We start from the raw sequence: 27,424 nt of genomic DNA, 5'->3' as shown, positions 1-27,424 counted from the left end.
GCAAGCCGGTCGAGAAAGCCCGCCCGCCAGGACGACTCCATCCCTTTTTGGGCTCCCCGATCCCCGTTTTCTGATATTCCAAACCCTTCAAGCGGCTCCCCTTGAATGTCCGCGGGGCCCCCGCTTCTCTCCAGTTGTGGAAGAAGAACTGGGGTCTCCTCCAGCGCAGACGCCACTGCTCAGACCAGAGCCCTTCGGCAGGAGGCGGCGAGGCCAGGAGGCGCTGACCCGCAAGCTGCCTTCCTATAGACAGCCGCCGGCTGCAAGGTGGGCTTCCACCGCCAGATCCGCCTCACTCCGGAGGCCCCTGCCGGGAGACGCAACCCCCCCACGTTCACCCTTTTCGGGTCGGCCGAAGCTTCGGGACGCTCAGCCCCGCCCAGGCGAAGCTACTTGCCAGGTCCCGCGCTGCCCGGCCAGGGGGCGGCGGCGAGGTGGGTCGGGCCCGGCCGGAGGCGGGGACAGCGCAGCCCCGTCACGTGGAGCGGATGAAAGGGACGCGGCGGCTGGGCCAGGAGGAGGAGGAGGAGGGAGTTGCCGCCAGCCCGCCGCCGCCGGGAGACGACGCGAGGCCGAGGCGGAGGCCGTGCAGGAGGAGAAGCCGCCCGGTGGCGTAGAGAGGCCCGGCGGCACCTGCGGAGCAATGCGCGATCCCGGCCTGGCGCCCTCCTCGCCACCGCTGCCCGGGGCCGGCGCGGGGGGCCCGCCGGCGCGATGAGGCCGGGCCCGGGGCCGCTGCTGGTGGTGGCGCTGGCGGTGGCGGCGGCGGCGCTGGGCCGGGAGGCGGCCTTCGTGGAGGTGGTGCTCTTCGAGTCCAGCCCCGGCGGCGACTACACCACTTACACCACGGGGCTGCAGGGCCGCTTCTCCCGCGCCGGGGCCACGCTCAGCGCAGAGGGCGAGATCGTGCAGGTGAGCGGCGGCAGCGGCGCAAAATGGCTTTGGGTAGAACGGCGGCGGCCTCTGAGCATCTGCAGAGCGCGCGGGCCCGGGGTCCGCCTGGCGCCGGGGCTGGAACGGCAGCTCCTCGGCTACCGCCCCGGCGCTTTCCGCCGATTTGGGGCGTTTCGGGAGAATGCGGCTCTTGTGCCCCCGACGCTCGCCCAGGCTGCCCTGGAGCAACGGTCCCGGCTCGCTTGGCCCTCCCCTTGGGTCAGGCCGGAGCCCGATCCAGGAAGGCAGCTCCTCTGCTTGAACGGGATCGCGGGAGGTGCCGCTGCTCTTTAACCGCGGGTGTGCTGAAGAGGCCGCTTTGGGACCCCCTCCCCCTTCGAGCCACGGATCGCCTTGGGGAGTCCGGAGCCAAGAAGATGGGGCCAGTGTGGCTGCATAAGACCGAGGGCGGGCCGCGGGTGGTTGCTGCTCTGCACGGTTAGCCATCCTGGCTGAACGTGGGTTTCGGGTTAGGAACTCGGGAGTTGCGTGTTTGCGGGCTCCATTCCAGAGAAGCGAGGCTCGGCGCTGGGGACGGCCCAGGGGTGGTGCGGTGATGCAGTGATGATTCCCGCTCCCGAGCGGTGATGGGCAACATTTGCCCTCGCGTGATCAACCTTTTGCCCTGGGAGTAGGAAACATGGGCTGTGTGTGTGTGTGTGTGTGTGTGTGTGTGTGTGTGTGTGTGTTGAAGTCAGATCTGCAGAGGAACCGTTTGCGGTGGAAGTCACTGCTCAGAGGCTGCTTCATCAGGGCTGCTCCAGTTTTGAGAGGTGCTGGGTTAGGAAGAAGTGTTTCCCTGCAGTATCCTTGCAGAGCCCAGAGGCTGCCGGTTAATTCGAACAATTTGCATAAAAAAGTCTAATCGGCTGCTACTGGTGAACGTTTTTCTTTTTCTCCTCCTCCTCCTCCTCTGCTTTTGGTGAATGCAGCTTCTAGGGGTGCTCAGCCTCCCCCCCTCTTTCTCTGCCTCAGATCAGAGGCTCACATGTTGAAGCTGGCAGTGCTAGAGGCTAGTTCCTATCTGTGTGACAGCATTTTTAATTTAACAGGACCAGCTTTGATCTTGCATATTTATAGGCAGCCTCAGATCACTCCAGCCTGTACTTCTTTATACTGTAACTGAAGTTCTTTCTTTCATCTCGCAGCCTTTGTGGATACATTGTTTATTTTGGGCTCTGAGGAAAAAGAGGCAGGAATGAAAATAAGGCAAGAGGCTTTCTCAAAACCATATATCCTCTACAATGCGAATGTGGCTGTGTTTGAATACAGTGGGGTACTAAGGCCCGAGATTAGCCCCTCTGTGTTGGGGTGACATGGCTGTCCAAATCTAGTCTGGGATTTTTCAGAAGGCCCCTCCTGAAGGGGCTGCAGCTTTGGGCTTGGTTAAGAAGGAAGGGGCCGATGTTTCTGACCGCTTGAGCGGAGTTTCCCTAAGGCTTCATCAGTTGCACAGGCGAATGTTGGGGCTGACTAGGCCTACTCTGAGGGCAGAGGACTGCACACTAGGCCCAGGAGATGGAGGCTGCCCTTAAAGAGTCCTGGCTGCCAGGGAAGCCCCCTCCTGGTGTGGTGTAGAAGAGGGGGCACCTTTTTCTGCTCTGAGAGGCTCAGGGTGGCTTGAACTGGGAAGTCATCTATCTTCTGTTCCCCAGCAGCTGTGAAGTAGGAGAGATATTGAGAAAATTTAATTTCAGCTTTCCATCAGCTTGTTACGGAGTAGGAGCATTGAAACGTGGCTGGACACAGGCTTTAGAGTTCCCTTTAGCTAAGCCAAAATGTTGTTGGTTTGGCTTTGGCTTATACATTGGGTGAACTCAAACACTGCTGTTTGCAAGCCAGGATTTGTGGCTCAGGAAGTCATAGAAACAACCCAGTGTCGCCTAGACTCTGTAGTGTGTGTGTCTCTCCTTCCTACTTTTTAGCTGTGGGACAGGTGTCCTAGTGTCTTTTTCATTCCCTACATAAATGATAATTTTGGTCAAGGCTACTGACGTACAGAGCAGTCTCAGAGCTCTGATCGTCTTCAGTGGCAAAGAGGGCAGCCAGCGGTACAATTCCAAAATTTAAGTGGGGAGCATTGCAGAGCAGGAGAGAATGAAGAGGGAAAGTGCCTGGGTGCCTCCTGTGAATGGTGCTTCAGATTTGGGCCGTAGGGTGCTGCCTCCCATCACCCTTGCCCTCCTCCTGGCTTCTTGTCACCATTTCCATTGGTGCTGATGACGAAGCCTCTTGGATAGGTCTCCAACACTGATCTGAGTGCTCTGGCTGATCTGTGTGAGAGAGGGTGACTTTTCATGTTCTTGTTGGCCATGTGAAGTGGGATATTCTGTAACAGTAGCAGCATGAGCTTCACATTGGGGCTTGTGTTGATTACGCAAGTGAGATACTTGGGTTGAGCCTTTCGATTCTCAAAGGGTGCATGGGTGGTGGTAGAAGTTAAGAGCATGGGGTAAGCTGCCCTTTGGGACAGAAGGATGGGCAACGCCTAGTAAAAGAGCCAGCTGTGCCAGTAGCGGTGAGGCAGATCTACTGTGGCAGCATCTTCGCTGGGAGATCCAGAGCACACATTACGGATGCAGCTATAATTGTAGAACACCTTTTCTGGGATTGTATCCAAAAGCAGGGATTTCTAAAGTTCTTCACCTTGAATCTTTGAAGCTACTGGATGCGCTGTTATTCCAGACGTGGGTGGGGTGCTGCATAAGTCTTGTTCAAAATGGTTTCCTTATGGACAGAAGTGATAAGCATCCTGAGGAACTTGCACAGGGGTTCTGGGAAGTTTGCACCTAGAGTGGTGGTGGTGCACCTGATGCCTGAACCTTACCCCAGAGCCACCTATGGCCATCTGATAGAGGTAAAAATCCCAGGAGAGCTCAGTAGCATTTTTGCTCCCTTCAGTAGCGGGCAAGGAGGAGGGGGGTGTTACCCCTTTCACAAGGGTATCTGGTCCAGGAGCTGCACAAACCTCTTAATTAAGCCGAGCCCTGAGGGCATGGGTGTGGGATCTGTTTCCCTAATGGTGTGAATAGATTTGGAAATTCTTGGGCTAGTGCGCTGGGGACAGAGGCATATTCTGGATTGGGACTATTTGACCTTTTAACAATTGTGTAACCATAACAGTAACAACCTTAAGTTTGGTTTCCAAATAATGGGAAGTAATACTAGCTGTGGAAACAACTGTGCCTGTACTAATTGATAGATTTTGATTATTGTCCTTGCAATCTAATATTGCTTATTACTTTTATGTTTTAATATCTCTAAAATCAGCTGGATTTCCCCCAAATTGAGGTGGGAGTAAATCATTTTAATAATAACAACAACAATAGCAATAATTTCTGCTTAGATTAGACCAGAGTTCAAGTTCTGGATGTCATCCTGTAAAAAGAATTGGGCAAACTTCCCCCAGTTTGGCGAAAGGCAGAGAAGAGCAGGGGATTAGAAACAGTCCTGCCGAGGGAGACTGAAGGAGCTGGCCATGCTTAGCCTTGGAAGACAAGACCAAGGGGGAAATGCCGTGCACTTCAAAAGGCCGAAGAATGTTATGCCGAACGGGATGATCCCTGTTCCCCATGGCCCCAGAATGCAGACAAGGAATTTCTGAGTACGGTACAGAGACAGTTGGTGGGAATTGGCCTCTCTCGGCTCTCCAGCTCCACAAGTTCAGGAAGGAGAGAACCTGTTGGGAGGTGTTCTTCTGGTGCCAACTTTTGTCCTTGGTTTTGCCCCCCCCCCCCCCGCACTACCCGCTTCTGCTTTCCAGATGAGCTAATTCCTGGGCGACTTTCCGCTGTCAGCTTGGTCCTTGGTGCGGTTGCCAGGGGAGGGCAGAGGGCTGCATATGTGGGGGCGATGGGACCATAGTGTATGATCCTTGGGCTTCCTCTGGACCACCAGCGCCCCTTGGCCTTCTAGTGAATGGAGATGTGACCTCCCCTTTTGGAGGAGGAATCCTGCCAGGCCTCTTGCTTGTGTCCTCTCTGCCTTCCACTTGGCACAAGTTAGTGTGGAGCACCACTCTGGCCCTGGACTGGAAGGGCTTATCCCCATCCCCTCAAGATTAGTCTGACACACAGGGGTTCGTTCTCCTGGATTGTTCTGTGGGTTCCGCAACCTTTACCGATCACCCATCTGATGGTGAGGTGGGCAAGAAAGGCACAACCAAAGGGCTCCAGCCCAGGACCCATGGAGTGTTCTTGGAACAGGTGCCTTCTCTGGACCTCTAGCCAGTTTGGAGGGCTTCTGCAGGAACCGGAGTTTGCCTTAGTCACCAAGCTGAATTCCTGAAGCACCACACCAAGCTGTTTGAGCCTAGTGACAGCGTGGGCAGTCAGCTTGGCGGCTTTCCAGCCACACCAAGGGTGGCTCTTTGGAGGCTCCCCAGCTGCTTTCCCAATTTTCCTTCTCCCTAGCCCGTGTCGGCAGTGGTGGAAGATGCCTGCCTTCAAAGGGTTAACTCCTCCCTGTGCTTTGCAAGCAGCTGGCTCATTGCTCTCCTTGCTGGGCTGTACAAAAATATACTCCCGCTTTGAAGTGTAGTCAGAGGTGGATAAGGGGAAAATCTGGACTGAACTGGACTCCCGGCTGCCTCCCCCCTTGGCCCTGGCTAACGTGATGGCAGGACTGAGCCAGACGCTGACCCACCCCAAAGCACCACAGCCAGCCACGGCTTCCTTCCTCCAGCTCCCTTTCTCCTTGTGTCTGAACTGGCCGGGGAGTCCATCGGTGGGGGGGGCAAGGCTCCTTCGGACAGAGCATGGAGTGCTTCTGGGAGTCGGTCTGCTTGCCTCCTCATGGGTGCAGGTCTCTGGGGAAGATCTGGCTTCTGCTCTGGTCCTTGATGAGGTTTACGCCCCAGGGCTTTTTGGGGATTTGTGGCGGGTGGTGCAAGGAATGGCTTGTCCTGTCAATGAACTTCCTCCTGGGCCTTCAAGCTTGTTGTCCCTACCCGTGTGGGTTCTCTGCCCGACTTGCCGGCATCATCCAGGCATCCGGTATTAGCTGAGCTTCTTTGGCTGGGGCACTCCAGCTCCCTCATGACTCGTCACCCAGCACTACAAGACAGTGCTGTTCCTTAGAACAACAGTGAGGCATTTCCAACGGGCCAAGTGTGGCCACTAGACTGTTGTTGGCTTCCATGAATGACAAAGGTTTGTCATTCTTTGTCGGAGAAGAACTGATTTTGAGGGCCAGGTTTTTGGCAGTCCAGCTGTTCTTTTGCAGGTTTTTAATGAAAGTTTCATCTGGCAGGTGCTTTCAGGAAAAGTTTGATTTGGACAATGGGCAGTTGGTTTGATTCAAGAGGTAAGAAAAGCAAGTCATGAGTGGAGCAGCAAAGTCTAACCGTTGGGTGCTCCATTCCTCTTGCTGGGGATAGTTCTGGAGGGGTAAGAGGGGGTGTTGCGAATTGATCTATAGGGAGGGAGATGGAAGGGAGGACTGGAGCCAGGAACTCGTGACTGAGCGAAACTCTGGCTTTCAGCCACTGTGGGGAAGTCAGAGCAGCGACAGCAAACGGCTGCCATGATCTGGGTCTACGTTGTTGAGATTAAAGCCCTTCTTGCCTCACCGTCCTCATCTGCCTTAGGTAGCTGAGAGGTATACTTGTTGTAGTTGGGCCTCTGGAGGGAATTTCTGCCTTCTTCCCCATGCAGACCCATTGCGGCTCTTCTGCATCTGGTCTTCCTCCTTTTTCAGTAGCTGTCTCTGCCTGGAGATCAGAAGGGGGCGTCCTTGAACTCCGGAGCAGGCCGGATGGAATTTGTAAGGCCTCTGATATGAAGAACGAGTGCGGAACATACTAGGCTGTATGTGAAGAGCCCACATTGTGCATATATACTCTCTTGTTTAAACTTTGAGGAATGGAAATATGTCAGTTATGTAAAGCTTAAAGCTCAAAGGCTTCTAAGTAGAGAAACAATTGTCCCACTAGAAAAGCTTGCTCATAGTTTAGTAGCTTTTCAATAATTCTGCAGTTTGTGTATAAGTACTTATTTCCATATGATCATTTAGTTCTTTGGTCTGGTCTGGTCCAGAGGAGCTGCTTCAGAATGTGTGGGATTACAAATCCTGACTCCAGAATCTCTCTGCAAGAGCGATTGCTGATCAGGTCCTGCTTCAGCCAAACATCTTGAAAACAAATGTGGCTACTTTGTTTCATTGCAAACAGGTTGCTGGTAAAGCTTGACACTTTTACCAAAGCTGAGTCCAAAGCACTGTGCTGCCTATTGATGCTGGTTCATTGGCTCAGCAGCTGTTGTGGAAGTCTGGAGTCATCTGACTGGAGATCAAAGTACCCTGGAACACACACACACACACACACACACACACACACACAAACACACACACACACACAGAGAGAGCTCTCAAGGAAGATTCTCTGCCCTTCCCACAGACTGGAACTCTGGGCTCCTGCGCTGGAAGTCTGCTTCTTCCTTCCTGGCCGGGGTGGGGGGGGGCAGAGAAAGAGAGCTGCCGGGTGGGGAGGTGTTTCCTGGCCACTGTTGGGCCATGAGCGTCCAGGCCTGGTGATGAGCTCCTGTCTAAGCTTGATTTGGCCCAGACTTGGCCGGCAGGAATGGGTGCTGCTGCTGCTTCTGCTCCTGGGGTGCAGGGCCCCAAATGTACCCAAGGCAGAGGAGATGCTATCAGCTCTCCTCCCGCTTCTTTGCCCTGGAAGGATCAAAGCCGTCCGCCACTGTGGCCGGGGCGCTTCAAAGCCAGGAAGGCAGAATGATACCAGCGCGCTCCCTGATGCAATCACGGCAGCTTGTGAGACTGGTTTCTGGGTTTTGAAAAGGAGAGACAAAGACATCCTTGTTTGCTCCAGAGGGGGGCAGGGAGGAGGGAGTACCTTCCAGGCACCCAAGTCATCGGCAGCCCACAGAGGAAGCCTTTTCCTTCTGTGACCCTGGCTGGACCTGCGAGGGAACAGTCTAGGTGAGGTTCTGCCCCACGGTTGCTTCTGGCTCACTTATGTCGGGGACATCTGCAGTCCTGGCTTCTAAGGTGAAGCAAGCGTGCCCCTAGAAATGAAGGATTAAATGTGTTGATTTGGACCCTCAGCTCAAATTTGTCTCTCCTGCATCTTCCAGCATCACAGGATTCTTCCACCTGGCAAACTGCAGAATGGGGAGGGGTCTGCTTGTGAAGAGGGGACATTGCCCAGCTCACAGCAGGTGTGCATACTCTGGAATGCCACCAGGAGGGCTATCCTGGCCTCCTGGTGGCATGTAATTCAGTTTTATTAATGGCTTGAACATATTTTGGCAGAATATACAGAAAAAAAGAATAACAAATATCTACCAGGCCATATCTCCAAGTGTTTGTTTCCTGTGCTCAATTTAAATTCTGGAATCTGTTAAAAAAACCAGGTATTTGAGCACAACCTGAAGAGAATCTTTCGTTGTCACCTGAGAAGCCCACGTAACCTTTTCTTAATTCCTGGAGCCTGATTCCTTCTTCTGTGCCATTAGTGGACTTTAGGGAATAAGGGTGTGGGGACGTGGACAGTGGTTGTGGTTGTGGGTGCCTGTCCAGGGGGCTTTCCCATTTTTTGCAGTCTGATCTGCAAAGACTCGCTCATCAAACAGGAGAGCAAGTTCCCCCCCTCCCAAACAGAGGGAATACGTGCCTGGGGGTATCACCATCCAAAGGACAAGGCAGTCTGGACCTAGATTTTGGCTGAAGTCACTGTACTTTAAGCCTTTGTAAATCTTGTGATCTTCAGTTACATTTCCTTATGCCCTTTGACCTGTACATTTCAGGATGGCCCATGAATTAGTTGTTCAGTGTGCCCTTTTCAGAGCAAATCACTCCTTTTTCTAACTGAATGGGTTTTCTGGGGGCTTAGAGCAGTATTCTCGATGTTTACTGATGGGCAGACAAAACTGTTGGGATTAACCAGGGCGACATAGGTGGAAATTAGAAGCATGTTGTCTGATGTTTTGGTTGTCCTTCTAGCCTAACCTTTGTCCAAGGCAGGAGACCTTATGGCATCTTGGACAAATCCTTTCTTGAAAACCTTCAGCAATGGGGCATACACAGCTTTGGGAGGCAAACTGTTTCACTGATTAATTGTTCTATTTTCCTTCAAAGCTAGTTTGTGCGGTGGCTTCAAGATAAGACTCTCTGCCACAAACTCCTGAGTGGAAGCATCGGTAATTCCCTTTTGCTTCTTATCGGGGACTTGGGGCCGTTCTGATGCCAGTTCTGCGGATGAGTTCAGCAAGCAAGCAGACATCTTTCATAAGTTCTTCAGTCTTCATGCGGGGCAGGAAAGCAGTAAGGTCCTGCAGGAAAAGAGCTGTCAGTAGGATTTTGAGGTGCATTTTAACAGAAGCTCTCTCCTCTTTTCTTAGATGCATCCATTGGGACTCTGCAACAGCAATGATGAAGAAGACTTATATGAATATAAGTGGGTTGGAGTGGTGAAGCTGGAGCAGCCTGACCTGGAACCAAAACCCTGCCTCACTGTTCTGGGCAAGGTAAGGGAGGCATAGCACTTCCCTTGTAGCATGTTGCAAGCCTTGCCATCGGCTCCTGGCTGGGGGGGGGGCACAAGTGGTGTGGTGGTTTAGGACTTGCTCCAGAGCAGCTTCCTTCTCTTTTTGACCCTGCAGCTTCTGTAGGGACTCAGTTTTGCATCATCAGTCACAACACCCCAAGTTTCAGCTCTGTAGAACCGGTGCAAATTTGCCAGTGTTTGGGTGTCCTAGAATTTGTAATAGGACTCATAGGAAAATGGCAGAATATTTATTTCACAAAAGTCAACGAACTAGTCTTGTTGCAGTAATAAACAACAATTGTGGTTTAATTAATGAAGACGTGCTACATGATACAAAAAATAACCTCCTCCTTGCCACAGGAAGGCAGTTCAGTAGATTTTTGGGAAGGTATCTTGTCTGGTGGGAGGCTAGCCATTGGCTAGTCTGTATTCTTACCACAGAGGCCACTGGGTAAATTAGGCACAAATTATCCAGCTCTCCTACGGGAGGCATTTGAGACATACCAGCAAAGGAGAGAGAACGAACATCTTCTTTCTGACAGTGTCCCTTTCCTTCACCTGAGGGTCCAGCATGCCAGTGATAAGGAAAGAGCGGATGGGTGGGTGCGATCAAGGCAAGGAGGTATATGTGCAATATTTCTGCAACTTCATCTTTTTCAGAAGCAATTCACTCCTTACAGAATCTTAAAACTGAAATTTAATTTTACTTAACTTCTTGCAAATTAGCAGCTGAGGAGAAGAGAGTCCCCAGGCCTCTCCAAGGTCTAGTTCAGGGGTCTTCAAACTTGGCCCTTTTATGACGTGCGCATAACTTGAGCACACAATGAGAAGCGTGGCTCCCATTGTCTTAACTGCTGCTCCCTTGTTGCTGCCACTGGATCAGGAGCCAGGCAGGTGAATTCAGAAACATCTGGAAAGCAGTGGTTTGAAATGGGTGTGAGAACCAAAGAAGAGAGAGAAGAATTTCGAGTGGGGGTGTGGTGGGGGTGGCCGAGAGGCGATGCGTGTCATCCTTCAGCTGGGACCACAGACAGAGTGGGGCCAAAGATAACAGGGCTGGGGGGCTCCTGGGAAGGTCTGATTCGAGGCAGAGCTGGTGACAGTGCGATTCCTCACCAAAGGAGGGTATGTTTGACTGAAAGGAAATCGGTTCTTCCTTGCTTCTCTATTGGGAGATGCCAGTCCAGATGCCCAGGAACGGCAGAGCATTGCTAGGAGGGTCTTTGATGGCGGAGGGGTTATCAGTTGCGGAGGGACCCGCTGCCCTGTTTGTATGCGGAAGCCGGTTTCTCCCAGTGGCTCCCGAGCTTCCCCAGGAGGAAAAGATGGGAGGCGAGCTTAAAGGCTGTGCGGTCTGTAAACAGGCCTGTAAGAAGAAGGGTGGCTTCTCCTTGCCGGTGTTTGACCAGCGTGATCCCCAAACAAGGGCCTGGTCCTCCTAGGTAGCCTTTGCCTGAGCTGCTGTTCTGCTTGCAGGCCAGACCTTGGTGGCTGTGCGGAAGGGGCTGCCCTGATGGGAGTTGTTCTCCGAGCAATGACTTGAATTTAAGCTGTCCTGCTGCGGAATGGCTCTTTGGCACAGGAAGACCCCCAATTAGAGGCAAAGGGCTTCTGCTTTTGTTCTCCTTTAATCCTTACCCTGCGGCCTCCGTGTTGTGGTCCTGCCTGTGCTTGTGCAGAAAGAGGGTTCTAGTTGTGCTTTGTAATAAGACCCCTTGAGCAGTGGATCAACGTGCTAACATCGGATCTGATTGCTTCGACCTGTGCTGGGAACTTCAAGAGCACCGCCGCTGTCAAAGCCAGGCTTTGACAGAGCAGGATCGGTGCCCCTGCTCCTCTCCGCGGGTTTCTGTGCTGGGCATCTAGCTGAGGAATGGGCCAGAGGCGGGAGGAGACTGTGCTGACCAGGAAAGAGGGAACTGAGCAGGGAAAGGAGCTTGGGCTCTTTGGCTGGCCATCACAGAAAAGAGCCTCCATTCCTGAAGCAGAAGCCAAGAAGGGTCCGGATGCCTCAAGGTTTGCTTTAACAGAGACCCTTTGGAGGACAGCTGAGCCAGGACGGCTCGGCTTTTGGAGATGTATTTAGAACGAGCCACTCGCCACAGCTCCTAAGCTGTTGGAGTCACCTTGCCTGCTGCCCACTGCCCCGAAAGTCAAAGGCCTTGCTTGCCCCACACCCTCTCTCCATCTCGAGGCACAAGCGACCTTGGTACAGAGGCAGAGAAGGAGGGCTCAGAGGATTAAGAAGAGATCGGACAGCCATTTGTCCGGAATGGCATGGGGTCCCCTGCTTGAGCAGGGGGGCTGAAGACCTCCAAGGTCCCTTCCAACTCTGTCGTTCTCTTATTCTGCTTAAGGGCTCTCTTTGTCTTGCTTGGGCAGAGAGTCCTCCTTCCCTCTTGTGGGGCAGGCAGGTCTTCCGCCCTGCCCTCTGCTGGGAAGGAGGAGGAGGAGGCTGCCTCCTGCTCTGGTATGTTTGTGGCTTGGCCGCTTTGATCTCCTGCCAGGGAAACCTGGAAGGTCAGGCCAAGCTGCAGCTAAGCTCCGGAGACCCGGAGTCCTGGGGAATGCTGGAGCGGAGCCCCATCCTCCAGGCTGCTGCTTGTCCTGAACTGAGGCCTGTGGGGTGTAGGGGTGTCTTTTCCTGAACCAGGCACTAAGAAACTCCATGCGCTGCCCCCTTGGGGGTGGGCAGGAAAAGAGGGAGTCGAGAAGCAGTCGGAATTGGACAGGGCTTGCCTGTCCCAAGGGGACGGTCCTTGCAACTGCAACATCCAGTGGCTCAGCACCCTTGGAAGCAGGCAGAATGCTGAAAGGCTGGGCCTCTTCCGCAACAGACAAAATGCTGGGTGGCCTTCAGAGGTGACTGAGGGTCTGAGGGTCTGCAGCACTGAATCAGACCCACTTTGCAGATAAGAGCTGGAGACTCCTTAAGGAATTAAAAGGGGGGGGCGGGCAATGAGGCTAGAATTTGGCTCAGGATCCAGGTGGGATGGGAGGCCTTTTAGCCTCAAATGATGTGCCGGCCGTCATTGTCTGCAGTGTTTGGCCCTGCTCATGAACTCTTTCCTGGTCAGGGTAAGACAGCTCTTTTTTTCCTGGGGGGCTCTGGATCACCACCCCCATCCCAAATTACCGGAAGGGAAAGAAGCAAGGAAGGCTCCCTTGGCTCAAGGCTGCCCTCTGGTGACCGTAAATGGTAGCAGGCAGAGAATGTTTGTACGGAGTGTGTGCTGGTGGGGAGGGAGCTATGAAGAGTCTATATATGCTTTGGGGGCACTTCATTGCTTCTGATGCGGCCCCCTTCCTTTTCTCCTCCCCTCCAGCCTTTATGGCACCTTTTTTGTGGAAGAAAGGAAGTGAGGGAGGGAGGGAGGGAGGAAGGAAGGGGAGGCAGGGTGCTGATCTTAGGCCCTCTTCCCCTCTTCTTTGTAGGCCAAGCGGGCAGTTCAAAGAGGAGCCACAGCTGTCATTTTTGATGTGTCCGAAAACCCAGATGCCATCGATCAGGTATGCAGTTTGTGAGCTCTTCCTCTCTGTGTATATATATATATATATATGAGCATGGGTACAGAGGGTACAGGAAAGGCAACACTTTAAGCATCAGCAGCAGTAATGAAAATTATTCAGTAAAGATTCTCAAGTGTTACTGGTGCCCACTTGGGCCTGCTTTGACCTGTAGAATAGAATCAGGGTTCCATAGAATGGTTGCTGACCCAGAGGAAGCCTGTTGTCTGCCCCCCACCCCCCCACCCCCACGAACTTTGGAAAGAGGAGAACAGCAGCTAGCCCCGTCTGCAGGGTTGCATGGCCAGGCGAGTCTGTTTCGGCACGTGTGCCTGAGATTTCCAGCTGTTGGGCCATAAAGAGCGGTTTGAATTGGTCCAGTTTAGAGCACTCCTCTCAGGAGCCCAGCTTTGCTTTTTGTACCAGCTGCAGCTCTGGGCTCATCTGCTCATGTAGTCCTAAAGGCTCTGCGGGTTGGGAGATGGAGGGGGTGGAGAGTGTGTCTCCTTGGGTTCCTGCCCAGCAGAAAGACGTTGGGGACAAAGGCATTCACGGTGTTTCCTTTCTTGCAGTTGAATCAGGGCTTGGAGGACCCACTGAAAAGACCAGTTGTTTATGTGAAGGGGGCAGATGCAGTCAAGCTGATGAACATTGTTAACAAACAGAAAGTGGCACGGGCCAGAATCCAGCACCGTCCACCACCAGTAAGTCCTCAGGGCAGGGCCGGTCCAGTTAAGTGACCAGACTGCCTCTTACTTTAAGTTTCCACATCCAGCTTGCAGTCATTGCCTCCCCTATTTGTAGGGGGGAGGGGTTCTGGCAGGTCATTTGATGACCCTTAGCTGTCAGCTCTAGCTACTGTGACAGGTTCTGAGGCGCCCCTGGATTTTCTGGCCTCCGGCCTAGTGGAACAGTTCTTTAAAGAGTATTTTCTCCCTGAGAGCCATTAAGACGCTAGTCAGGCTGTGGTGCTTTTAAGAAAATCCAAAGAGAATCCAGACAACGATCAACAATTGCTCACTGTGGCAAAGGGAAGAATTAGAATAAGGCAGGTAGGCACGTCTCTTGATTCCCAAAGGAGGTCGTGATCACTCTAAAGCCAGCAGAAGTGGTCAAGGGAGGCTTGATGTTTACCAGATTTTGAGGGTCAGTGGATCTACAGGGTTGGGTGAGCGGACAGAGCATTTACCACATCTTATGATGATGGATATTCAGAAAGTTTGTCAACCAAACTGCCTGCTCAGGCTTTGATGGAGAAAAGAGTAGATATGGAGGACGATTAACTACAAACAAAGATGTGTTTTCAAATATGCCCAGAGGAGGAACTCGGAGAAATAAGATTTTGGAATGCCTTTCAGAAGGTAAATCTATTTGGCCTGGCATTAGATGGGTTGTCTGGCACCACCACCTCTAAGGAGCTTCTGCTCTGCTCCAGGGCTGCAGTCCTAAGAGGTGCAGCTTCCTCCCAGAACTCATTTAACCCTAGTGTTTTTGCACTTGCTGTGGGAAGCAGCGACATTCGGGAAAGCCAGCTTTGGTGTGAGGCATTTTTAGCCGAGCAGTCTCTGGGCACCAGATGGTTCTACCCCTGGTCTCGGGTAACCAATTCAGAAATCTGAGGTGGGAAATCTAACCTGCCTCTTTTATCCCCTGCTTCCTTCCAAAGCAACCCACCGAATATTTTGACATGGGGATTTTCCTTGCCTTTTTTGTGGTGGTCTCTCTGGTTTGCCTGGTTCTTCTCATCAAGATCAAATTGAAGCAGCGACGCAGCCAGGTAAGAGCCAGACAGACCCCTTCAACCTGGCTTTTTCCTTTTCTCCCCCTCCCCCTCTTTCTCCAGCTGGAGGTTTCTGGGCAGCATTATCTGCTGTCCTAAACAACAGCCTTGCAGGATGGCCTCAGATATTTGGGGGTGGCTGCACTGTTAGCTCCAGGGAACCTGGAAAACGTAATAAGATATGGAAGCTGTAGCCTAAGCGTCTGCGGGGCACCAACTAGGAAAAGCTGTGGCTTCACTAGTCGACACCAGGCAGGAACAGCCTCTTTTCCCTTCCTTGCCGGAATACGGCAGTGAGCTGGCCACCTGAGCCAGGCTGGCCCTGGCCGCCCTCTGATGCTGGGGCTAAGAGTCGGTGCCGCTGGCCATCGGCAGCCTCACTGCGTTGTCTCTGGTCGCAGAGCTCTATGAATAGGCTGGCTGTGCAGGCGCTGGAAAAGATGGAGACGCAGAAGTTCAAATCCAAGCTGAAAGGGCCCAGTGAAGGCAGCTGCGGTGCCCTGGACACACTCAGCAACGGCTCCGCCTCGGACTGTGCTATTTGCCTGGAGAAGTACCTGGACGGGGAGGTGAGGCACCGGAGGAGGCTGTTCAGAACAAGTCTTTTCAGCTTTTTCTGTATTTCTGGCTGGCTTGGGCAAGATCAGCCAGCTGGGGTGGCTTGTGTCCCGGCTCCATCGGGTGGGACTTACAGTGAGGGATCGCCCCTTTCAGAGCCGTCTGGGTATAAGGAGAGGCCTCGCCTATTCCCCCCGTCCCTTTGGGCACCTTCCTCTCGCCTGGGCAAGCTGAGCGGTGTGTGTTCTGGGCAGCACTTGCCTGGCAAGCTCACGGCAAGTTGTGTGAAGAAACAGGCAGGAGCCTTTCAGCTGTGATGTTGCTCCTGCAGGAGCTGCGTGTGATTCCCTGCACCCACCGGTTCCACAGGAAGTGTGTGGATCCTTGGCTTCTGCAGCATCACACCTGCCCCCACTGCCGTCACAACATCCTTGGTGAGTTGCTGGAGCTACCCTCGGCCGTGTCCTTGAAGGAAAGGGCAGCGGTCTGAACTGCCAAAGGCTCATCCGCCACTGGTAGACGGGCTCTTGGCTGGCAGGCAGTGTTTGCCTCTGGGGAACCGGAGTCGGCCCTCTCCAAGCTCGGTTGAACACCCCCCTCCTGTTTTACATGCAGAGCAAAAGAAGGGAAACCCCAGCCTGGTGTGTGAGGAGACGGCCAGCCAGTTACACAGCCGGCAGCAGCAGCAGCAGCGCATGATCCTGCCTGTCCACTTCCCTGGCCGAGCACACAGAGGTGGTCACGTCACTGCCTACCCCACGCGCACCAGCATGGACCCTCACGGGAACCCCATCACCGTCTTGACGGTTGATCGGCATGGAGAGGCCCCGGCCTTCTTACGGAGCTACCCGCCCATCCTGCACCTGGAGCCTCACCTGGGCACAGCAGAACGCCAGCCCTGTCCAATGCCTCACCCTTTCCAGAGGCCGAAGTTCAGTGGGGACCCTTTCTCCAAGCCGGCTTGCTTCTCCCAGTACGAGATCATGTTTCAGCACTACTACTTCCAGGGCCTTAGCTACCCTGAGCTGCCACAGAGTGGACAGTTCCCCCTCCACGTGGCTGCCAAGGGCCCCTCCCGTGCCTTCCAGCCTCTCGGCAGCCACAGACTCTTCCCCCCTGCGGTCCACGTTGCCCCTTCCTCCCAGCCAGAGAGTGTCAGTGCTTCTGGCTTCAGCTGCTACCATGGCCACCGGTCTATCTGCAACGGCTACCTGGCCGATGGCCCCGGCAGTGACAGCAGCAGCAGTGGCGGTGGCCGCTCTGGCCGGTGCCACTGCTCCTCCGACGACTCCATGGTGGACTGCACAGAGGTCAGCAACCAGGGCATCTATGGGAGCTGCTCCACTTTCCGCAGCTCGCTGAGCAGCGACTACGACCCCTACATCTACCGCAGCAAAAGCCCCTGCCGAAGCGGAGAAAAAAGCAGGGTCCTCCATGGGGAGGTGATGCTTCTGGAAGGTTCCTCTGCGCTGCACCTGGTGCCAGACAACAGCCAGTCTGGGCCAGCCACTGCACCAGGGGACCAGCTGTCTGACTGCAGTCTTGAAATGAATTACAGCAGCAGCAGCAGCAGCAGCCGCTCTTCACTGGCACAAAAGGAACAGGCCTGCACCCTTTCTGAGCGAGGAGGCCCCCGGCTGGTTCCCAAGACCACTGGAGAGACAGGTCAGACTGGGAGGGAGCCTTGTGACCGAGCATGTGGCTGCTGCTTGGAAGCACAAGCTGCCCCAAGGGAGTGGCCAAGTAGGGCAGCCGGTGGCAGCAGCAGTACGCTGCTTCAGGGAACGCCACTTTGGACAGGGGGTGGCTCTTTGCGAGAGCCCCAAACAAGGAGAAGTCAGGGCCTGGTCAGCGTTAGGACACAGGGGGTCCCTCGTGAAGCCTTGCCCTGTTACTTCTACGAAGAGAAGCAGGTAGCCAGCAGTGGCCCCATCTGGCCAGGCCATTACACAGAAGACTGTGCGGTGAATGTTCGGTATGTGTGTGCGGAAGACCCCTTGCCAGGCTGCTGTCCGGGCCTGCGTGAGGCAGGCCAGTGCGTTGCCATTATTCCCGAAGTCCGGGACTCCGAGCTGGCCCTGCCAGTAGATTGCTATAGCGGCAGCAGCCCTTGGGAGACGTCATGTGGAACAGCAGCCCCCGGCCAGGCCCAGGGGACGCCCATGAAGGCATTTGGAGAGCCAGGAGAGATACGGCGAGAAGGGTCATGCCCGCCCATGGTGGGCTTCCCGCTGGAGGAGTCCTGCGGGCTATTTTCTAGCCCCCTGCAAGGTTGTTTGGAGGCCATGGCCACTGGAGAAGGCCCTCAGACTTTGGGTAAGTCAGCAGCGCCATCTTGGCTGGAGGCGGGGTGGGTGGAACAGGGAGGCAAGGGGGATGCCTTTGTTCAGCCAAGCTGGTCAAATGCCTCCCAAGAGCTGCAGGGGGGCGATCCAAGCGTGTTTTAGCCACATTTGGGCTTCCTTGAGTCTCTGAGCAGTATCGGCGGCAGTGGGGATGGCCTGGAGAGCAGCTGTTTGCATTTGGTGCTGGACCAGCACAAGATCTGAGCTTCGACCCGAAAGGGCTAGGACGGGATGCTTGGAGAAGGCTCAGGAACAGTTTCATTTTTTAAGGCTACTGTTCCCCAGGGCAGTGTCAGGCTGGGAACTAATAAGAAGAGGACGGTCTTGGGGCAGCTGTGCTTCTGCTGGACTTCTAAGCCTTCTTTTGCTTGTGTTGACACACGACAGGAGTGAACCTGAAAAACTCGGGCTGCGTGCCCCTGTCTGCGGTGCAGGGCGTCCTTGGCAGAACACAGCATCCTCCACTGCTGCCTCCTGGGGACAAGAGGCCGAGTTACGTAGCCTGGTGCCCTCCTCCTGTGTCAGGGGATCCCGCCTTCCTTAGAAAAGAAATGGCATTTTGAAATAAATGGAGTCCAAAGGGCAGAGGCCGCCTGCCTCTTCATGCAGGAACGCAGACCTCTCCCTAAGCCTGACTGCGATGGGTGGGACTAGGCCCAAGCGGAGGCCCAGTTGCAACAGTGCCTTCTGTGTGCTCCGATGCTGCAGTTGCCGTGGGCTCTGCCTGAGCCCTGCGCCTGTCCGCTTGCCAGCCTGCCCAGAGTCGAGACCTTCAGCTAAGGTCCCTCCCAGTCGCCCCTGGGGTCCAAGCGTGTTGCCGTTTCCTTCCCTTTATTAATAGTTTCCTATGGAAACATCCCTTCTGGCTGCTGCAGCCACAGCCATGTGGTTCCCTAAGGCCTCCTGCCCCCGTGCGGCTGAGACCGCGACCACTGCCATGTTTGGCATCTGGGATGCTGTTCCTGTTCCTCTGTGTGCCTGGCTGGGTAGTTGGGAGGAGGGCTTTTTTGTTTAAAAGAGAGAAGGTGCCTGGATTCCCCCCTTCCTCGGGAATAATAATAATAATAATAATAATAATAATAATAATAATAATAATAATAATAATAATAATAAGTTGTTGGAAGGGACCTTAGAGGTCATCTAGTCCAACCGCCTGCTCAGGCAGGAAACCCTATACCATTTCAGGCAAATGGCTGTCCAGTCTCTTCTTAAAAACCTCCAGTGTTGGAGCATTCACCACTTCTGGAGGCAGGTTGTTCCACTGGTTAATTGTTCTAACTGTGAGGAAGTTTCTCCTTAGTTCTAGGTTGCTTCTCTCCTTGACTAGTTTCCATCCGTTGCTTCTTGTCCTGCCTTCTGGTGCTTTGGAGGATAGCTTGACTCCCTCTTCTTTGTGGCAGCCCCTGAGATATTGGAACACTGCTATCATGTCACCCCTCATCCTTCTCTTCGTTAAACTACACATACCCAATTCCAGCAACCGTTCCCTATATGTTTTAGCCTTCAGTCTCCCAATCATCTTTGTAGCTCTTCTCTGTACTCTTTCTAGAGTCTCAACATCTTTTTTACATCGTGGTGACCAAAACTGGATGCAGTATTCCAGGTGTGGCCTTACCAAAGCATTGTAAAGTGGTATTAGTACTTCACTTGATCTTGATTCTATCCCTCTGTTAATGCAGCCTAGCAGTGTGTTGGCTTTTTGGAAGCTGCAGCACACTGCTGGCTCATATTGAAGTGATTCTCTACTAGGACTCTGAGATCCCTCTAACAGTTACTACTATTGAGCAAGGTACCACTTATACTATACCTGTGCATTTGATGTTTCCTGCCTAAATGTAGAACCTTACTTTTTTCACCATTGAATTTCATTTTGTTAGATAGCGCCCAGTGTTCGAGTCTGTCCAGATCCTCCTGTATTTTAAGCCTATCTTCTGGAGTATTGGCTATTCCTGCCAGCTTGGTGTCGTCTGCAAATTTGATGAGTTCCCCATCTATCCCCTCATCCAAATCATTGATGAAGATGTTGAAGAGCACTGGGCCCAGAACAGAGCCCTGGGGCACCCGACTACACACTTCCTTCCATGTAGATGCAGTTCCATTGAGAACCACACGCTATCTAACCCACATTTTTCTATCTTATCATGTAGTAGGTTGTGATCTACTTAATCAAATGCCTTACTGAAGTCCAAGTAAATTATATCTACAACATTCCTCTGGTCCACTAATTTTGTCACCTGGTCAAAGAATGCAGTAAGATTTGTCTGGCACGATCTGTTTTTGACAAACCCATGTTGACTTTTAGTGATGACTTTGTTTGCATCAAGGTGTTTGCTGATTTGTTGTTTGATTATCTTTTCCAGAAACTTCCCAGGTATCGAGGTCAGGCTGATAGGTCTGTAGTTTCCTGGATCTATTTTTTCCCTTTTTTGAAGATGGGAACTGCATCAGCTCTCTTCCAGTCCTCTGGTAGTTCCCCAGTGCTCCAGGATCTTTGAAAAATATAGTTCAGTGGTTCTGAGATCACGTCTGCCAGTTCCTTGAGAACCTTGGGGTGTAATCCATCCGGTCCTGGTGATTTGAACTCGTCTAGGCTGGACAGGTGTTCGCTTACCATTTTCTTGCCTATCTTGCATTTCTAGCAAAGGTACTTACTGAACTTTTCATTTTCTGCTCAGTTTATGAAAAAGGGGATTTTATAATGAAAAGATTTCATAACTATTAGTTTATTGTACGAGAGTGACATGATGAAATTCCTTTCTGAGCTTCAGTCCTTCTCATTCTAACCGTGTGTGCTTGTGCCCATGCTAATATTGTGCGTTTTCCGTTCGGCAGCCCAGCCCTTTTAGCTTCTGATCATGCGGAGGCTCCTTAGAATAGCTAGCCTCAAGCAGGAAGCCCTCCTGTCCCACCTTTATTAAGGCTTCTCTTACTGCTTCAGAAATCTTCCTTCTCATCGCCAATATGTAAAATATATTTTACTTCAGTTTCTGCTTCCCTTTCTGGTTATTTACTTCAGTCAGAGGACCGTGTAACTGGACTTCTTTTCTGACAACAACTTCCATCTGTTCCATTTCTATCATAAATGTTTTCCATTTGTATTTTCTAAAGCTTCTGCCTGATGAAGTTTTCTCAAAAGTCCCACATAAAATATTTTAGTGGTTGCGCCACCTCTCTGGCCCCTCCAGAAGTGATTTCCTAGGCAGCAAAAGGCCAGATTCTTAAGATCCATCCAGTTTATTTTATTTTATTTATTTTATTACATTTATATACCGCCCTTTCCCTGAGGACTCAGGGCGGTTTACAGGGAATTAAAAAACACAATACAAAAGTTAAAACCAGTTTAAAAAAGATTAAACTTAACCCTGTGCAAATAAAACCCCAGTTAAAATAAATTAATCCTCAGCCTAGTTACTATATCAAAATTCACTGCTCCTCTCTTCCGGGGATTGTGGTTCTCAGATATGTTTTCCAGTCCTCCTTGGCTGGAGAATGGAGTGTTTTAACTCACAAGGTACAGCACTGCGTCTTAAGAATTTGCTCTAAGTTGGTGTTCCCTTAGAGTTCCTGCTTGTGTTTGCAACTGGAGGGGAGGGAGGGGTTCCTAGATGCTAACCAGCTTTTTCTGGCACAGCTGGTACTTCTCAATCCTGATGGCCTCAGTGCACCGGTCCCCCTCCCCCATTAAAGTTTAGTAGCCAATCACTTGCTGCTTTAGTGCCTTTTCCCACTCATACTTTTTAAGCAGCCCCCCCCCCCTGGGGTGGTGCCTGGTCTTTGCAGATACCTGGGGAAAAAGCTTTCACATGTTTGCAAGTTATAGCTAGCTTCCTGGATCCAGTGTAGATTATATCAATGGAAGAGAAACAGCTTCTTTGTCTCTGGTAGAGGGAAGAGCGACAATGGGGTGGGGGCTGGGGGGGTCGAGCAGGGAAGGCAAAGTCTTCCCATATCCGTTTCAGGCTTGGGGGGTTGAAGATATAAATAAGAGCAATTAACCTGCCAGTTGTTTCCAATCCCCATTTCTTCCCTCATTTTTCATTTCTGAAAATAAATGCATTACTGAAAATTGGCCCTATTGCAGCTTAATGTTGGGACACAGTCTTCTGCTGGGCTCCTACAGTATATGTGGGCTACAGGCTCTGAATTGCTCACTAGGATTGGTACATATTCAGTGTGGATGCTTTTAACACTTGGCTGACTTGCATTTTAACTCTTATCATATACCTGGCACCAGTACAAGAGCTGTACTTCTTTTCTTGGGTCTATATGGTTAATTCTATCCAGGCCTGAAGCTATAGAGCAGCACGGGAGACATGCTGTTCAAGGAGACATGCTGCCTTTCTTCCCAAACTTCCAAAATCTTTGCACAGATGCAGAGATGACACTCAAAGGACTACAGAGAACCCCCCTACCCTTCTGGATGAGTGGATGACCAGCCCTAACCTTGCCCTAACCTTCTGGTTGATAAACATCCTTGAAAGCCAAAGTCTAGAAGTTGGAGCTTCCTCGACACAATGTCCTTCCACCGATGAACACCAACTTGAGCTCTATTTGACCCCCTGCCCACCTCCCCAAACTTTTTTGTGTGTTCATTATCTTTTATAGAAAAAGTAGTTTCATTTTGTCTATTGGGCATCCCTTCATGACAATTTTTTATAATGGTCAGTACAATATATGTTTTATTTCTAAAAGGCCTTTTTATCAAAGTAATTATTGCCACTGTGATGGGATTGTGAGGCACTATTTTCAAATAAATGTTTTTTTAAGAAAATGAGATTTCTGTAGCACTTAAACTGTTTTGTATAAAATGTACTGTAAAGGTTTATAAGACGGTTAAAGGGCTCTTCTTCATTACCAGTTGTATTGTTTTTAAGGGTAGAAAACAACTTGTTTCTATTCTGTATGTATAGCAGCACATTTCATTTATGGAAAGATGTTCTCAGAATATTTATTTACTAATATATTTATCTTAAGCTATGTCTTATTTGAGTGTGTAATGTTATAAAGAAAAATCGGGAATCACTAACAGAAAGCAATGTAAATACAGATTTCACAATGTTTGCTGACCAAAAAGTGATTTTAAATCAAATTGTAGCTCTGCAGTTTTGTAACAAAATGTACAAATGTATGTTTAAAAACAAAACCTTTTAAAAACTTGATGTCCATTTCTGAACACTGGTGGGAAGAAGCAGCTGCATCCCCAGCAAGAGGGGAAGCCTGTATCCCGTCTCTCGGGTGGATCCTGAACGATCAGCCCAAGAATCGATCTTAACAGCCATGCCTTTTGGCAAGGATGGAAGGATGGATGGATGTGGGGTGGGTGCCAAATCCCAAACTGCTTTGGATTCCTCTGGGCTTGGGCGAACAGTCCATCTGGCATCTCCTGTGGGACGATGCTGAAGGGCCAACATTGTCCAGTAGTAGCCACAGCCCACCAGCGGGCACATTCTGGAGCTCTGCAGCTTCCTGCGACCACCAGGCCGGCCCTCCAAGAGCAGGTGCAGTGTGAGGTCTGCTGGATGCGCCTGTTCCCTCCCACCGTCTGCTCAGCTGTGCCTGGGATGGGGTAGGCGTCTGGCAGGCCAGATTGCATGCCTCCCCCCGCACCTCTGCCTCCGCCTGTTGGCGGTGCTGCTGCTGCAGGGCAGGGGTGGTGCCACCCAGTCAGCAATGACCATCCTGGCCATGCCCCCCCACCTCCAGGACAAGCATGATGCTGATGCGGTTGCTCAGTGAAATAGAGTTTGACACCCCTGATCTAAGGTAAGGTACGGCTGCAGTCGATATCAATGTTAAACACGGGAGTAAATTGCAATGCACACAGAGTATAGAATAAGGAATAAAGGGACGAAAGGCAGTTCAACGCTTGGGTTTCAGGAACAGACTAGTGCAATTTCATGCAATCCAGAGCCCGTTTTCCCACTTACATCGTACAAGGTGAGTTTACAGACTTAATATATAGTTGTGATCGATTCGTGAAAGAATCCTCGATGTTATTTTTCACGCAAGCTTTCCATCCCAGCTCTTCTCCAAACAACCCAATACGTCCTGCTTTGCTAGCAATATAGGAAGGGAGGCCACCTTTTTCGGTAAGCAGTCCTAGAGCAAGAATCCGAGTTCTGCGGTCAAAGAAGGAACGTTAGGCACAAAAGGAAACAAAACCTTTCAATGGAATTTTAAGACTATTCTGCATCTATGGAAGCTATCATAGGCCTTTTTAACTTGCTTTAAGGCTTTTGAAGCAGGATTCTTCCTCCCACATCCATTCCGGGGCCCGGAAAATAGCAGCCACCCAAAGAAAGAAAGACCTTTTTAATGGCATTTTAAGGTTATTATTTATTAATATTGTTGTTGTTAGCTGCGAAGTCGGCCAGGGGTCTTCAAACTTGGCCGTTTTATGACTTGTGGACTTCAACTCCCAGAATTCCTCAGCCAGGCGTGCTGCCTGAGGAATTCTGGGTGTTGAAGTCCACAAGTCATAAAAGGGCCATGTTTGAAGACCCCTGCTTTAGGCCTTCCTGTCCTCTACCATCTTCTGGAGTCCATTTAGGCTCACGCCTACTGCTTCAGTGACTCCATCCAGCCACCTCATTCTCTGTCGTCCCCTTCTTCTCTTGCCCTCCATCTTTCCCAGCATTAGGCTCTTCTCCAGTGAGTTCTTCCTTCTCATTAGGTGGCCAAAGTATTTGAGGTTCAACTTCAGGATCTGGCCTTCTAAAGAGCAGTCAGGATTGATCTCCTCTAGGACTGACCGGTTTGATCACCTTGCAGTCCAAGGGACTCGCAGGAGTCTTCTCCAGCACCATAGTTCAAAGACCTCCATTCTTTGGCGCTCAGCCTTTCTTATGGTCCAACTTTCACAGCCATACATTGCAACTGGGAAGACCATAGCCTTTACTATACACACTTTTGTTGGCAGGGTGATGGATGTCTCTGCTTTTTAGTGCGCTGTCTAGATTTGCCATGGCTTTCCTCCCCAGAAGCAAGCATCTTTTAATTTCTTGGCTGTAGTACCTGTCTGCGGTGATCTTGGAGCCCAGGAAAATAAAATCTGTCACTACCTCCATTTCTTCCCCATCTATTTGCCAGGAATTGAGAGCGCCAGATGCCATGATCTTGATTTTCTTAATGTTTAGTTTCAACCCCAACTTTTGCACTCTCCTTCTTCACTCGCAACAAGAGGCTCTTTAGTTATTCTTCACTTTCTACCATTAGAGTGTTATCATCTGCATATCTTAGGTTGTTGATATTTCTCCCGGCAATCTTAATTCCAACTTTTGATTCAGCTAGCCCTGCCTTTCTCATGATGTGCTCTGCATATAAGTTAAATAGGCAGGGTGACAGTATTCAGCCTTGCCGGACTCCTTTCCCAATTTTGAACCAATCAGTGGTTCCGTGTCCAGTTCTCACTGTTGCTTCTTGACCCGCATATAGGTTTCTCAAGAGACAAATAAGATGGTCTGGTACTCCCATCTCTTTAAGAACTTGCCACAGTTTGTTGTGATCCACACAATCAAAGGTTTTAGCATAGTCAATGAAGCAGAAGTAGATGTTTTTCTGGAACTCCCTAGCTTTCTCCATGATCCAGCATATGTTGGCAATTTGATCTTTAGTTCCTTGCCTCTTCGAAATCCTGCCTGTACTTCTGGTAGTTCTGAATCCACATACTGCTGGAATCTAGCTTGTAGGATTTTAAGCATAACTTTACTATCATGTGAAATGAGTGCAATGGTGCTGTTGTGTAGCGGGTTCTTTGGCGCAGGAATGAAGAGACAAGTGAGTTTAGGAAAACTCATGGTTTATTGTTTGCAGAATCTGAACTGAGAATTGGGCTGTAACTAGCCACAATTTATAGTCTAGCCCCTAAGTGGCAGCAAATAGGTTTGAAGCAACCATTGCCGCCTAGGGACAGCCAATAGAAGCACTGGAGACTTGTAGTCTCGGTTGCTGGAGAGCCGTTAGCTGCTCCAGCTACCCACGTGATATTACCATTGAGCCCAATACATAACAGGTGCAATAGTTTGAACATTCTTTGGCACTGCCTTTCTTTGGAATTAGAATGTAAACTGATCTTTTCCAATCCTGTGGCCACTGTTGAGTTTTCCAAATTTGCTGGCAAATTGAGCGTAGCACTTTTACTGCGTCGTCTTTTAAGATTTTGAATAGCTCAGCTGCAATACTATCACCTCCACTATCTTTGTTGTTGCTCAGTTTTTCTAAGGCCCACTTCACTTCACATTCTAGGATGTCTGGCTCGAGGTCAGTGACCACCTCATTGTGGTTATCAGGGACGTTAAGTTCATTCTTGTATAGTTCTTCTGTGTAATTTTGCAACCTCTTCTTAATCTCTCTTGCCTCGGTTAGGTCCCTGCCATTTTGGTCCTTTATCATGCCCATTTTTGCACGAAACGTTCCCTTCATCTCTCCAATTTTCTTGAAGAGATCTCTGGTCCTCCCTATTCTATTGTTTTCTTCTATTTCTTTGCACTGTTCATTTAAGAAGGCGTTCTTATCTCTTCTAGCTATTCTCTGGAATTTTGCATTCAACTGGGGGTATCTTTCTTTTTCTCCCTTGCCTTTCGCTTCCCTCCTTTATTTATTAATAAAACCTTAATACTGGGCCATCCTAGGCTTTCTTAATTAGGTTTAAGGCTTTTGAAGCAGATTTCTTCTTCCGTGCCTGCGTTGCAGTAAATGGGCCTCCCATAGCCCTATTAATAAGGTGTTAACACTCTTAATAAATATAGAGAATACCTTAATCTTAAAATGCCATTAAAAGGGTTGAATTTTGGTGGCTGCATGATGCCACATGATGGCAGAGCTTTCTGTCCCATAGCATTAGCATCGAGGTCCTCCTAGGCCTTTTTAACGACCTCAATTTTTTTTTCATTTTTTTTTTCAATGCTATGCTAAGCTAAGGAAAACCGTGCCATCCTGTGGTCAAATCAGGTACTGCAACCACAAAAAGAAATAAACCTTTTTAATGGCATTTTAAGATTATTCTCTGTCTATTGCAGCTATTGTAGTCTTTTTTTTAACTAGGTTCAACACTTTTGAAACAGGAGTCCTTCTATGACAGCTGTGCAGTTCTTGGGGACGGAAAACCGTGACATCCTGTGGTCCAAGTAGGTATAGCAGCCACAAAAATAAATAAACCTTTTTAACGGAGTTTTAAAATTATTCTTTATTAAAATTATCAATATTAATAGGCCATCATAGGACTTAATTAGGTTTAAGGCCTCTGAAGCAGGATTATTTCTTCTGTGCCTGTATTGCAGCAAACGGGCCACCAGTTGCCCTTTTAATATTAATAATGCGTTAATAATATTGAGAATAATCCTAAAATTCCATTTAAAAGGTTTCTTTCGGCGGCCTCAATACCCGGTTTGGCCACAGGAGGGCACGCTTTTTCGTCCAATCGCATTAGTATTGATGCCCCCGTAGGCCTTATGCCTAGGATCGGGACACCGAGAAGCGAAGCACCAAAGCGCAGAGCGTCAGCCAAAGCGTCGCCACTCTACGCTTCCAAGGAGAAAGGGACGAGCCGCTCCGTCGGCGTTCTGCGCATGTCTGCCGTCTCCGAGAGCCCTTTTCGGCCCGGCTGATTTCCGGTCCTTCCTGTTTGATCATTCCCCTAACTTCCTTTCAGAGAGTGAGAGAGACCTTCTCGGCATGGCGAACTTCCTGTCCTAGCAAATTCACCGCCCCCCAGGGCCTTTGAAAAAACGACCTTTCCACGATGGCCGTTTTCCGGTCCATCCTTCTTAGTCGTCCTCCAACTTCCTTTCGCGGCGA

General features: G+C 50.8%; 1 protein-coding gene across 4 annotated transcripts; it reads left to right on the top strand.

Annotated features, from left to right (window-relative positions):
- Positions 1-500: 500 nt before the first annotated feature.
- Positions 501-22,777, top strand: ZNRF3 (zinc and ring finger 3). 4 transcript variants are annotated; one of them, XM_083373732.1, is made up of 9 exons: positions 545-912; positions 9,294-9,419; positions 12,875-12,949; positions 13,519-13,650; positions 14,613-14,723; positions 15,128-15,295; positions 15,616-15,718; positions 15,900-17,600; positions 18,017-22,777. In XM_083373732.1, exons 1-9 carry the CDS (start codon positions 715-717, stop codon positions 18,190-18,192), a joined length of 2,790 nt encoding a protein of 929 aa, XP_083229858.1. In that variant the 5' UTR covers positions 545-714; the 3' UTR covers positions 18,193-22,777. The 4 variants fall into 4 exon arrangements, with proteins under 4 accessions (XP_083229861.1, XP_083229858.1, XP_083229860.1 ...); XM_083373734.1 differs by having other exon boundaries at positions 546-912; positions 21,914-22,777; XM_083373733.1 differs by having other exon boundaries at positions 547-912; positions 22,000-22,777.
- The last annotated feature ends 4,647 nt before the right edge of the window (positions 22,778-27,424 follow it).

Source organism: Vipera ursinii (assembly GCF_947247035.1).
Source record: "Vipera ursinii genome assembly, chromosome: 14".
In the NCBI taxonomy this organism is placed as follows: Eukaryota; Metazoa; Chordata; class Lepidosauria; order Squamata; family Viperidae; genus Vipera; species Vipera ursinii.
The sequence above is the reverse complement of the archived record's forward strand: the minus strand, read 5'-3'. Positions and strand labels throughout refer to the sequence as shown.

Excerpts from the sequence above, each read along its gene's own strand:
- ZNRF3 (XM_083373732.1), top strand. The coding sequence starts at position 715 with ATGAGGCCGGGCCCGGGGCCGCTGCTGGTGGTGGCGCTGGCGGTGGCG. Across the intron at positions 15,719-15,899 it reads CTGCCGTCACAACATCCTTG|AGCAAAAGAAGGGAAACCCC; the intron begins GTGAGTTGCTGG and ends TTTTACATGCAG. Across the intron at positions 17,601-18,016 it reads AGAAGGCCCTCAGACTTTGG|GAGTGAACCTGAAAAACTCG; the intron begins GTAAGTCAGCAG and ends GACACACGACAG.